Below are 14178 nucleotides of genomic sequence, written 5' to 3'. Positions count from 1 at the left end.
AAAGTTTAAGTCTTTTCTCCTGGTGAGAGGAGTTGAATGAAAAAGAGTTTGAAGACAGAAAAGCTTTCCGATTATCTTCACAGGTGTAAAACTTAGAGAAAAGTCCAAAACACGTTTCATTCTGACATTCAGATGTATCTAAAAGGAGAAATGCCAAATCCCAAAGATTTTTTTTTAGCCTGATAGTGAGGCTGAAATTCTGCTGCATCCTCTTCAGATGTGGATTCGTGTCAGTTGGATCCGATCTGTCTGCACTCGTCAAAGCTTGTATATGTTGAGACCAGGACAGATTTGATCACCTGGGTTGCTGCTGCTGCTGCAGAGGCCACCCGGATTCCTGCACTTCCTTAGGGCAAAGGTACACGGGGTCAAAGCATGTGTTGGGTCAAACAAGCAGGTTTAACACCTCGTCGGGGATTAGAAGGCTTTCTGAAAGAGCTGGAGGAAGTCCTCCTTGGCTCATATCTCTCTCTAGAGCTCAGTCAAGCGTTGCCAGGATGCACACAAGCAATCTTAACGCACACCTTAACAAATACACAACAATAACTGGGCCGTTCAGGGGTTGAGTGCCCAGATAAACCCCGCAGCAAAGCAGATGTCGGAGAGGATAAAGAAAACAGATAAGATGAGAAATAAAACTTAGCAAATGGTTGGATTTTAATAAATGTTATGCAGCCAATTCTATCTATATTCCAAGATAAATGGTTTTCCTTTAACATTTTTGGAAGTTTTTGAAAAGCAGGCATAAGAAAATTGTCAATAACCTTTTGTGACATTGTGGCAAATTTTTACCACTCAGAGATATTTAAGAATAAAGATAAAAACTATGCTTTATTAAATTGTCAATTCAACTTCAAGTTTTATAACATTTTCTCCCGCATTTAAAAACCCCAAATGTTTAAAAAAAAATTTGGTGTTTCAATTCAGGGGATCAGGTTATGAAATGATCTTCAACCAAATATTAGAGAGATTAAATCGAGAAAAATATTTTTAAAAAATGTTTAAAATGTAATACTCCAAAAACATGAATAAGAGATGTTGCTTATTTTGTCTTAATGTTATAATAATATTTTGTTTTTAAACTGAGGAATCTACATTTGTTGGGGTTTTACAATTACAAAGTAAAACAGGTAGAAATAATAAATTTTCATCATCCTTTTACTTGTTTTGTTTGTAGTATTGGTTTGTTTTTGTATTTTTTTGTGGAATATACTGATTAAATGATTTTTCAATGGTTACTTTGCATCTTCCTGTGATGTGCTGTACTATTTATTTTATGTAAGAAATGTCTTTTTCTTAATTTTCTTATCATCATACTGTAGTGTCCAATGCTTTTATCATGATCATGCTTTCATGCTTTTTAATAATCAACTATTGGATTCTGAAATGCTTTTCTGTCATAATGTAACTGTGTAATTTAAGTGATTCTATATTTTGTTCATTGCGTACCTGCCAGGGGTCTACGAATGCAAATCATTGCTGCAATCATGTATATTTACAACTATGACTTTCTGATTGTCCCTATCAAATAAATAAACCTAAATAAATAAGCAAACTAATAAACGGGTGGTGGGGGTGGAAGGGGATTGCATGTGCTTTATAATTTTCTTTTTTTCCCTCTCACTTAAAATGGCCAATCACAGTGCAGCAGTGTGATTGGCTGATTGTCAATCGATCTCCTCTTTGCGTATCTGTTGTACAGAATGTGTTCAGTTTACCAAACGTACAAAAACCTAGCTCATCCTTTGATCGCGGTAAATACTGGCTTAGTTGTAGCTTTGATGCGTGTCCAAAATCTCAAGAATGACGCTAACGTGACCCAAGAGTTGTCTCTGTGAAAGATAGATGCGGAAGGAATCAAGCTGCCTTATGTTCATTATCTGATGTAAAACCAAAAGTCGCCGCTTTCAAGCCCAAAATGACATCAACCTAAAGAGAGGAGATGAGAACCAGAGACCGTTAAAGTGGACCTCCACTCTCAAAGACGTCCCAGTCGCCTTATAGGTACTGTGATGTAACAAGACTAACCATCTGCAGTCAAACGAATCTCTTTTGCAAACACATTTGTTGTAAAATAATTAAATAAACCTTGACGTAGGAAATTTTTAAGACCATTCTGAGACCTGGTGCGTTGCTGAAGTTTACCTGTGTTGGGTGAAGGAGACCGAGAGGAGTCTGAAGGCTCATCCAGAGAAAGACAGGACGGGGACGGAGGAGCAATGGCCTCCAGGTCATCAAAAATGTGGGACAGGCTGCAGCTCAACCCAGAGCAATGAGATGAGGATGAGGAGGACGATGATGAATGTCCTGCAGCATGACAGAGGGCACGAGAGCGGCATCAGTAATCGAGAAACATCTGTATTTTTACAAATAAAAACAGGTCAAAACAGAGATCTGATAGTTTTGCAACATGAATTCAGTCCTCGCAGCGTCTGAATTGGTCCAATTCACCAAAAATCTTCAACGACAGAAGTTACGTCGGCATTCTCTTAAACTGTGAGGAATGTTGTTACATTTATTTGAATTCGTCACAGCATGACTGTCGCACCTTAACCCAGCGGTGTCAAACTCATTTTCACCGAGGGCCACATCAGCATAGTGGCTGTCCTCAAAGGGCCAGATATAACTTATACATGTAACTAAATGTAATGAAAATAAATGTGACTACTCCTTAATGTTAAAAAAAACTCATTATTTATTTATTCCAACTTTTTAAAGTGACAATTACAGTTGCATAGAAAACATATGTTTGCTTGTTACTCTAGCAGAAATCCTTTTAAATTTTGAAAGCTTATTAAAAGCCATATAACTCCATTAATGAAGGATCAAACTGTCCAAGTGAACAAAGAAAAAGAACATAAAACTGAGATAGAAAGATCATGTATTACACGTGTTACATTTTACAAAAAAAAGGCTGCACGCAGCCTTGCATCCAGCTGATGGTTTGATGACAACAATTTGTCTGCACACACACATAAGAGCTGCAAACATTGATTAATTACAACAGCAGCTACACATAAAAAGTATGTATTCAACTAAAGATTTTTTTTTTTTTAAAGAAATTACAAACTTTTATGCTCTCGCGGGCCACATTTGGCCCCCGGGCCTTGAGTATGACACGTGTGCCTTAACCGAATGAAATCTTTGACCAACTTGCGTTTTCCTGCCGCAGAACCTGACGGAAATAGTTTTTTAAAACCCCATTTGCTTGGTCAGTCATCGGTTTTTCTCAAAACATTTGGAAGATATTTTAAATATTATTTTTTGTCATTCTCTTTGCTTCAGAGCTTCTTTCTTATTGCGTTATTTATTTAACTGGACAATTTTTGTTCAGTCTTGGGTTTCTTGTGCACACATGTGAACCCTTAACTCAGTCAAATTGAGGCCTGCAGTTGTTCTACTTATTCCATCCCTTCCTAGATAAATCCATGTTAAGTTGGTCAACTCTGGAAAGCTCATTTAAGTGTGGATATTATGTCTCATATTTCTCAGAACATTTTGCAAACTTTATAACTACATTTTGTTAGCTACTTTTGTGTGTTCTTCAATGTTTTCAATGGGAACTTTTTAGATTTATTTGAATATAATTTAGGTTCTGTTAAAGAAATTCTTGAAGCACCGAGCCCGTAATCAGGTTTTTCCCAAAGGACACGGTTTCCTCACTATTTCGCAGTTGCATAGTTAATTGCAGACTTACACCAACTAACAGCCTTTTCTGCGTAGTGTCACAACTGACAAATGGATGACTCCCATCAAGACCGTCTGGTTTGGAAGCAGTGTGGAAACAGAGGTACCGTCCTAGAAACTACAGTTCACCTACAGACAAAGGGCAAAGGAAACTGCCCTTTGTAATTACTCCATGTAAGAGTAACTACTTTCATTACTTCACAGCTCACGGAGAGAAACGGCCCGGCTAATGATGGAATACCGCCTGTGTTAAGAACCAGAGGATTAGTGGGTGAAACCATTTCCCCGGTTGGTGTTTGGTCATCGACCTGAAAAGGACTCGTTGAGGCTTTTCTCACATTAGAAATGCAGAACAGCTTGGCATCAACAAAGGGATAATATATACAGAGGCTCCAGAAGGAAAAAGCAAACTCAGCTCCTCATGGACGAGTATGAATGTAAACACCTTCAAGTATGTGAACAATGGCGCGCACGCACCACTGCACTATTGTGCACTTGAGCAGCTCGGCACTCCGCTCGGGGAGAGACAATGGAAGGACTTGACTCGCCACTTCAAAGCATATTGCTGCTGTCAACCGGGCTGTCATTCGCGGCCATTGAGGCTGCGCACGTTTTTTCGGGGAGGTTAAGGGTAGCGCTGGGGGGGGGTGGGGGGTGGGTTCGATTTGACAGAGTGAAGGGAAGACAACGCCTCCTCTGTGTGCCTGCACTCCTCTTATTCTGCTGCCAGTGCCAGGCCGAGAGGCCGGGCCGGGCCAAGCCAGACCAGGCCTTCCCTCATTGTCAGGGACAGTTGACCCCCCCAAAGCAGTGTTGCACAAAACAGGCCAGTTTGAGGTCAATCTGTGACTGCAAGAGGTCTGAGAAAAACATCTGATGGGTCGCTGAAGGGTGAAAAGATGAAGAGTTTCAGTCATTAGTTTATGTGAAAGACCTGTGGTCTTTCAAAATAAAATGTTTCTTTAGAATATTTCTAAATACCAGTTTTCAATGAATACACAGTAGAAAAGTTGGTCTTGGGCTATGTCCAAATTCACTCCCTACTCTAACTATTAAAAAAATAACTATATAGTGCGGGACCATCTAGGGCCCTGGATTTTAAAAGCAATTCAAACATCGTGTTCACTACTCTCTTTTTTTTTTAAACGACTAATGTGATGTCACCAATTTAACAAAGTGAAAATCTAATGAATATAAACATTTTACAAAGATTATTTACGAATTCACTATGTTTTGATGATTAAAGTGTACAGGGTTTATAAAAAAACAAATGAAAGTATTTCTTTGTCACAAAAATTGTTCAAACGCAATGCATTGTGGTCTATAGTCACCAATCTAGTGAGCATTGATGTACACTAGCTTGTCTGGTGAATTTCTTGGGCACTGGATTTTGGATTTGTAGATTCGGACAGCTATACAAAATGCGGACACAACCCATTTGGGAAAAATTGTTTTACTTTATGTACCTGGAAGGTGAATTAAATGAAAAGTCTGTGGTTGGTCTCTTTAAGGAGGGCAACAGAATATAAATTTTAGTCACAATATTTGCAGCTGAATTGCTTCTTCCATCCATCTATTGTCTTCCGCTCATAGGGGACCGGGTCTTGGGGGGGGCAGCAGTCCAAGCAAAGAAGCCCAGACTTCCTCTCCCCGGCCACGTCCTCCAGTGCCTCTGGGGGGACCCCGAGCATTCCCAGTCCAGCTGAGAGATGTAGTCTCTCCAGCGAGTCTTGGGTCTTCCCTGGGGCCTCATGCCCGGAACACGTCCCCAGGGAGGCATCTGGATCAGATGCCCAAGCCACCAAGTTCCATTACCCGGGTTTGGGCCGCAGAGGTACCAGCCTTCAACTGCCACCGAAACCACATTGCACCGGCCCCTGTTGAGCTCTCCTACAGGTTGTAGGCTCACGGAAGAGTGATCCACGTCCCAGACTGCTTAGTTCCTGGGATCAATTCCTCAAACCCCTTCACCACATTACAGTGGCGGTTCACGGAGGGGCAATAGGTTTTTCTATCGGTTTTGACCCAAAATAATGTAAAGAGTGCAGCTTTTAGAGCTGATGTAATTTCAGTCTGCACATGTGCAGTAAATGCTAGTAGGAACATTTCAGGGGTAGGAAGGATTTATAGAAAATTGGCAAATGTTCATAAGAAGATGAATGAATGGCAAAAGCAAAATAACACACGCTCTTTGAAGTACTGTAACTCTTCTACTGTTCATTCAGTTAATGTAATTCCAAAGAAATTCCCTGTGTCAGAATGAGCAGATTTAAGTTTATTGCATAAACAGATGAGGAGTTATGACAATTCAAAGAACTCCAGAGCTAAAGCTCCTGTGTTAAAGGGTTATGGTTAAAGATGAACATTTTTGTGTTTTTTAGGTGAACAAACTCCTCAGCTGTCTGCACACTGGAGTGGAGCCTTTCTGTCACTTATTTGATGATGACCAGAACTGACAGAACTAATGTCTAAACTAAGAGGGAACGTGTAAGAACCCAGAATCATTTTTCATTCTTTACACGCTGCCACACTGAGACTACATTGAACTTGAGCTGCCTCCATCTGTGATAAAATAAATGAACTGGTGACACTTGCTCCGAGTCTGTTCAGAAGAGAACAGCATGCTCCAATACAGCCTCCCCCCCCTCCCCCCTGCAGTACAGCACCACGCTGAGAACAGTGGATGCCTCTTACAGGCAGGACCAAATCCCTGCACAATTTCCACATTGTTTGCTTTCTTTGGTAAAGTTCCTGGAGAAGTCAGATGTCAGTGGCCCTGTCCTTTATGCCCATTGGGAACGGTAAATTAGCGGCTGCTGGAAAGCCTGGAAGGTATTCTATTGTGGAGGTTCAGTCCAGCGTTGTGCCGTCAGCGAGCACTGGGCAGTGCGGATTCATGACCATCAGCTACAGGTTTCCCTCCAAAAGCTCAGAGAATAGTGAAAGCGCTGGGGTACCCAGAATAAGGGGGAACGGCACACGAGGTGGGGACTCTATTGTTGGGGCCTCACGCCTTTGTACGGGGAATCAAACGCAACCAGCTTTTCATCAAAAGCACTCCTTTCTGCTCCTGATTTAGGGGAAAGAGAAAAGCTTTCAGCGTTATACCAAACGTGGTGGGAGGGAGTGGGAAAAACAAGCTGACAGCAATTCTTTCATAAAGTGATGATGGGGGGGTCCGAAGGCCTCCCCGTGAATGTAGGCTTCGATAACTCTGCCTGATCAATTCTTTGTCCAGAGTTTGGATATTCAACCATTTTCCGGGTCTTACCTCTGATGGGGGGCAGGACGGGCCAGCGGTGGGACCCCAGACGAGATCCTGAAGGAGAAAAGGTCATCTCTAGTCTGGAATAGGGAGTGGTCCTCTCTGGACTAAGGCAGGGAGCGGTGGAAGAAGGGGTTGCACAGGTTCCAGGGGAAGCTTCTACAGGTGTTTCTGGGTCGACATCTGCTTTTCCAAAGCTCCTGCAGCTCGTTTGAGGTTCGTCCACAGCAGAATCGATCCCCTGCCTTGAGACCGGGGAGGGTGGTTCTGGGTGATAAACAGACTCAGCGAGAGGAGTGGAGGCGGCTGAGAGGCTGTGACAGGACAGATGACGGCTCGATCCCGTTAGAGGATCAGAGGCCAGAGAAACTTGCTTCACCAGCTGATCTGAAGAGAAGCTAAAGGCGTCTTCTGGATCTGAATCCGTGAAATCTGCATTAAAAAGACAAGAAGTGTCAGAAGAAAACCTCAAACGCGTCAATCTCAACCAGAAAGCAGCTGCATCTTATCAGATGAAGTTGTAATCGGGGCGCTGCAGACAAGTGTACAATTGTGACGTTGAACTGGATCCCTGAGACCTTAATGGACCCATTTGGATGAAAATGCTGTTTTTGTTGTGTTTAACATGTTCTTGTGGCATTTCTCCGACGATAAATACAGAAAATTAAGCTCAAAATTGCAATTCTGAGTATGTCTTTATTCAAATCGTTGCAATCGAGCAGACATTTGTTACGTAGAAAACACGATGGGCCACAACCTTAAGCAAATTTTTCAAGTGCAATGCATTGTTGTAAATATTAGCCGACCTTAATGAAGTAAAAACTTAATAAATATCAACATTTAACGATGACTATTAATCCACTCTGTTCCAGTGATGCAAACATGGAAGCCTAAATAAATTAAAATACACTTTTTCACATGAAAAATTGTTCAAACTCAATGCATTGTGGTCTATATTTGCCAATCTAGTGTGCATCAAAACCCAATGGTCTTTCACAAAGACTTCTGGGAAATTATTAGGAGACTGGATTTTCGAAATACAGATTCAGGCGCCCTTTATACTGCACTAAGTAGTGAGGGAACTCGGACACCACCTGGGTGTCGTGTCTTTCCAGGTGACTGCATAGGAGTGTGTCATTGATTCGGTTTACCGGCAGTGTTTCCACTCAGACGGCTGTGTCTGCTGCTGCAGAGGTCAGTGCTGCAGCTGAACAAGCTGGAGAGTGGACGGCTTGACAGTGAGAAAGACCCCTGTGAGAGGGAGGACGGTGACAGTCCTGCAGGTCCCAAGCTGAGCTCAGAGTCCAGTTTCACCGGGGCGGGCTGTAGAACCTCCTCCTTCTCGTTCAGCGATTCATCCGTTCTCCGTGGAGAACAGGTGCAAGGAAGGTGGGAGGAAACAGGAGTTGGAACGGAGTTGCCAGAGTCAGGAGGAGGTGTACTTTTTTGGGGAGGAGTTGAACGAAAGCGGGATGGAGGTGGAGTAGTGGGAATTTGGACACAGAGGCCGGCAGCAGAACGCCTTCCTTCAGGCAGAAAAGGACTGCCTGTAGCCTTCTGCTCTCTGCCATCTTTGGTATAGAAGAGCCCTAAAAGAAGAGAAAACAGAAAAAAAAACGAATCCATCAGTACGCAAGCAAAGAGGCATTTTGAGCTCCAGCAGACTTCCGAAATGTGCCAGTGACATTTTCTTTCCCACTTCCTTCACTCGGCTGCAAACACTCGTCTCCCTGCTGAGCAGACCGCCCTGCCAACAAAAGCGGCGAGAAATCGGCCCCCGCTGCAGCAGCTGCCTGTTTCCCAACTCAATATTCACAACCTAAAGGTGTCAGTGAACGATGCTCTGGTGGAGGGAACGGTTGAGCTTTTCTTGCATATTTGTCACTTTTGGATCATAACATAAAAGTTGATCTTAGGTGGAATTTACCTACCAAATACAGTTTTTCTAATGAGAAAATTAGAAAGAAGAAGTTGTCCAAACTGGTTTGGTCTCTCATGAATGAACTCCTTTCATTGTTTTTTTTTTTTTTCAAGTTGAGTTCAGCTCAGATTCATGTCACCTGATAGATTAAAGAAGGACTGCCTGACGAAGTGAAACTAAAAGACCTGCTTCTAAGTAAAGAAGAACAGAAAATGAATCAGCGGGGATGGATACAGAAACTCCATGCCAAGCTGGTACCAGTACCGCTGTAACTGGTATTACGGTGTTGTATAAAAACCGTCATGATCATTTTTCAAGACGGAACATTTTGAGTCTAGAAGCCATGACGTAATTTCAGGACAACGTCACCTGAATAAATGAGAACCTTCACCGTCAAAAGTCAGGAGTTTCAGGAACGGCTGATTCTCTCATATTTGAAAACATCTTTTCTCCAAAACGTCTGGAGAAAATGTCTATGTAGCAAAGAAGCTAAACAACTTTCTGTAAAGCGTGTGTCTCTTTACACGTAAACTCAACTATCACAGCATTTCAGAAGTAAGACATTAGAGTCATGGGGAAACATTTTGGTGGTGGCTCTGCAGCTTCAGGATATAGACGACTTGTAAAAACCATGTAGCCTTTGGTCTATTGGAAGAGCCTAAAGTGGAATTCACAAACCTTAGTTAAGACTTTGAGCTGAAGCCTTAGTGACAACTGCCCTTACAGGTGGATACGAACTGTCTGCAGGTGAAAAACGGGCAAAGGTGTAAGGGGCACGCAGATGGCAAGCACAAAATATCAAGACTGTAGACCGCTCTGTATGACACCAAGTCTTTCACATATCGGAATAGAGCTGGGAAAGAAAAAGGTCTGGATCAAGATTCACCAGATTTGCCCCACTTTGACATTTCACACCAAACCTCTTCCAACTGTAGGTAATGAACATGCACTAGTAAACAGCAAAAAGAGAAAACAAAGAAGAAGCCCCTCCCTGCTTGTCCAGTGTGAACACCATGGACTACAAATGCATTCAATAACCCGTGCTCTGCAGTGCGTGTCACACAGTGACGTGCGGTGAGGTTAACGGCTGGTGAGGCACTGACGTCATCAGTCAGATTTACAAACATATGAACCATACTGAGTAACTTCCCTGAATCAGTTCTTCATCTTTTATACTTTTGTAAATTTTCCCGTGAATTTTGGAACCAATTAGAATGCTTTGTAAACAGCAAATTTAACTGTAACATTGTTTTAAATTTGAAACAAATAGTCTCATATTTTAATTCGGATGTTACAAAAGTAGAAAAAAGTATTAATTTGTTACTTCTCCATTCCAAATTTTACATGCATAAGTGCAGAATAAAAAAAACAACTCCCAATTTCACCATTTTTAAGATAGAGTTTCTCCAGTTTTACGACTATATTAAAAAAATTAACACACCCAAAACAAGTAAGACTGAAACAATTTGTGCTTTTTTGTTTGATAGGTAATCCCCTCTAAGAAAACTTTGTATTGTAAATATTATTATTATCTTGTAATCCCCTTTTATATATTTTAAGATACTTTTTTTGTCTATCAGCAAATTCTATTTTGGATATATTTCTGATAATTTTTTTTTTTTCCTTGAGATGATTCAATAAGTTTGGATTGATGACATTGACTACCACTGCTGATGTTCTATCTGATTCATTGATGCTGGATTTTGTATGTTAATACTTTGTTCAATAAAGTTGGGGGGAAAAAACATACTGAGTAACTTGTTCACCATTTGATTGACAACAGTTAACGTGTTTTGTTTAAAATATCATTTCAACATGTTTTTTCATATACAAACTGCAGCATAGAAAAAGGCACAAACCTTATTATCGTCGCACCTTTACTTGTAAATAAAGTCCATTCGCCGCTCCTTCTGAAGAAAATGACTTGCCGCTTGCTATCACTTATTCTATTGTTTTTTAGCGTCATAATCTCAGGGCTCACCGGCGCCCCCTAACATGAGGCACGAGAACTGCTGGCCTCACCCAGCGGCTTTTTTGCCGGCGTTTAGCGCTCAGCACAAGAAACACGTCCCTCACATACAGTTATTTATAAAAAACAAACACTGTACATCATATACATCTGCTAAATTATGAAAACTCAGCTCATATAGTACAAGTGATTGAACCGACATACAGAGAGACAGCAGCACCGTCTGACTGCATAGGTATTGCGCAATCCAAGGTGAGCCTCAGCGGGCTGGTGCCTCATCGCACGTCACTTCTTAGTATCTGAACGGCAAATGCGGAAATTCAGCGATTTTGAAAAGAAAAAACACCCAAAAATGGTACATTTAAATGGAAAATGACTGCAAAGCACAAATTACTGATTAAATATAATAATTGAATTTATTTTTTCTCTTTTCTTCCCATAATGACAGGTGAGGCACAGCCTCAGCTGCCTCTCCTGACTGCACGTCACTGGTGTCACATGCCTGTTGTCCCGTTGTATCAGTAGCCTCTGGGGTTAATAGGGGTGAAGTAGGTGAGATGCAGGCGTAGACATACTTTCTTTTTTTTTCAACTTGCAAGAAAGCCCGTTAGTGCTGTTAATGACTAGATTGTAGTATAAGGGCACTGTACGACAGCATCGCCTTTACGTCATAAGTGCGTTCCACTTGCATTACCCTACCACATATTTCACGATACATTTACCACACGCAACAATGCTACGTTCAATTTTCATGACCTCCCTTGAGGTGACCGGATGAGTCACAAGGGATATGCAGGACACACCTGTGCTCCCCTTAAAATGCGGTTGCCCCTCTTCACGACCCTTCACAGGCCCAGACAACCTAACAGCACCCGTACGGTTCCATTAGGCTTTAAGTCCCTCAGGTTCTGCAGGTGGATAATAAGAGACCAACAAACAACAAAAATGTCTAAAAGGGAAAGCGTTCTTTGAGTGAACATTTCAGGAGGAAGTTTTCTTATTTACAGAAAAACGAAAGATTTTTCTTTCACTCTTTCAAGTTCACCCCGACTCCTGTAAGTGTGTTGGAGGAGGGGGTGACCGCTCTTGTTTCCTGGGACCAGCCAGCACACTCCTGCACATTTCTGCACTGACTCCTGAAACAAAACCCCCATCTGTCACGGACACACACACATGCACTTGAATGTGTGTGTGCATATGAATGACATGTGTCAGAGTGCAAAGCGCAGCACAGGGCACAGCATGTCTCTGCAGGGAGGAGGGTCAGGGATGATTGTGAGGGGAGCCAAACAGCATATGGTGGAATAATTAGAACACGACTTTTGTGCTGAGAAATGTTCCCCTGCCTGCTCTGAACTCTCAAAGAAGGAGGTGTCCTGCTGTGGAGCCGAGGTGAGGGAGGATGAAGATGCCTTCACAGCGTATGTGTGCTCCAGACCTCCAGCAGGGCGGCGCTGTGAGCTCTTCCCCACCACATGAATGTTCAACCAAACTGGGACCCAGAGAGAAGAAGATGGCTCAGAACGGCTCACCTTCAGGACTTTGGGTCTTTGTGGACGCGAGGTGAAACATCTCCTCCTCGGATGGAAGCTGCTGCATGGAGATGGAGTTCAGAAAACGCAAAGTGTGAAGGTCTTCTCCAGCAGGAACCTTCATGTGGGACAGGAACCGTGGACACACAGTGGGACGCCTAAGAGAGCCATCCCGGACCTGACCAAAATACAAAAATATAAATAATTCTACCTTCTTTTCTGGATCAAAAGGAACATTATTGTTATGTGTAAAGAAAAAGCTAAATTTGTGATAATGTTAATATTTAAACAGCATTAAATAAATGTTTTAATTACAAACTTTTCAAAATAAAAGACAAAACTCTAACATCCTATACGATAATTTAAATGTAACATGAAATGAATGATATTAAATATTTTGATAAAGAGATTTATTAAAATAGTTATGATTAAAATCAGAAACTTGAAATAAATGTATAATATTAGAGCAAAACGAATTAAGAAAAATCTAAGGAAAAAAACACATTGAAGGGGCAAAAATGATAAAATGCTCTGAAAATGTATACAGAAAACATTTTAAACCTATTAAATCATAAAGAGGCAAGCAGAACTTAAAGTTTAAAGTATATAAATGAAAATATACAAGCTATTTTTTTTAATTATTATTATTATTTTATTATTGGCATAAGTTTTTTTTCCAACTGATATTTTGATCTTCACTGATACTTTTTATTAAAGAACCGGTTTTATGTTTCTTAATAGTAAAGAAAAAAAACATAAAAGTAAAAAAAAAACAATAAATTACAGTGCTTTGCTATTGTATTGTATTTGCATTGTATAAAGCCCAGACCATCGTTTTAGATATTTAAAAATGTAAAAGTTTGAAGCTGAATCCTTAATGATGACATTTACAAAGAGCATGCTGCAGCCACTGCCCCCTAGTGTCAACTAAACAGACTAGCACCCTCACCTTTGATTCTCTCAGCTGAGAATCAAAAGGAGGCAAAGGTTTGTTGAAAAGGGGCTAAAACAGATCCTGGTTCAGAGGTAAAAGGAGATAAATATTGAACACGTAAACTGGCTGAGGCTATGGCTCCCAAAAGGAGGATCAGCTTTAAGTCCCTCCCCCATCGCCGCAGAATCCCGGTTTAAAGATCTTTATTCTCATAATGTAAAAAGGGAAAAGTTGCAACACAATAAGAGGTGATGGGGGGGTTGCTCCTCTTCCTCCCCTGCTGCCTCTTCCTCATCATCACCTGTCACTCAGACTGAAAAGGGGGGCGGAAGAAGGCTTTGTAGGACTAAAACCAGCTTCTGCAGAAGAAACGAAGACTACGCTCAGGCAAAAAAAAGAATAAGATAATAGTCGCTCAAAGTTCTGAAGGTGGTCCCTGGTAGACGGGGGGAAACGTTTCTCATCTTTTTGAGCAGAGTTCAATCCCAGGCAGTGGAAATTCTGCAGTATTTTAACCTTTTCTGCACTAAGGTTCACTCCTTCCTTCATAAAATCACCACCAACAAAAAAATATAGATATACCAATATATATATAAACTCTGTAGTAGGACTGTGTATCCTTACTTGGAGGATGATCCAATTTGATTCACGAATCAAGATCAATAAATGAAAAAGACCAAACCAAAATTTTTACAATTCAATGTACTATGTTCGACTGGTTGCTATAATTGCGTTGCTTTTTACAGATATATGAAATTTAAATAACATGTATTTAAACACCATCATTTTAAACTTTATTTAGAACAAGAGGTTATAATCAACAAAGCATAACAGATAATAATAAAGTTTTAAAAAATAAAAATTATATTT

At 41.1% G+C, this 14178-nt stretch overlaps 1 protein-coding gene across 3 annotated transcripts in view; it reads right to left on the bottom strand.

Annotated features, from left to right (window-relative positions):
- LOC101163941 (uncharacterized) overlaps nt 1-14178 on the bottom strand; it is an 89786-nt gene that overhangs the window by 52556 nt on the left and 23052 nt on the right. For all 3 annotated transcript variants that reach the window (XM_023952500.2, XM_078941804.1, XM_023952499.2), the window contains 4 exons: nt 12375-12552; nt 8104-8541; nt 6959-7384; nt 2146-2307 (listed from right to left, as the gene is read on the bottom strand). In XM_023952500.2, coding sequence (XP_023808268.1) covers nt 2146-2307; nt 6959-7384; nt 8104-8541; nt 12375-12552 — 1204 coding nt within the window. The remainder of the gene's footprint in view (nt 1-2145; nt 2308-6958; nt 7385-8103; nt 8542-12374; nt 12553-14178) is intronic.

Source organism: Oryzias latipes, chromosome 23, assembly GCF_053564925.1.
Source record: "Oryzias latipes strain Hd-rR chromosome 23, Olatipes_Hd-rR_3.1".
NCBI lineage: Eukaryota > Metazoa > Chordata > Actinopteri > Beloniformes > Adrianichthyidae > Oryzias > Oryzias latipes.
Note: the sequence above shows the minus strand (reverse complement) of the source record. Positions and strands in the feature narration are given on the sequence as shown.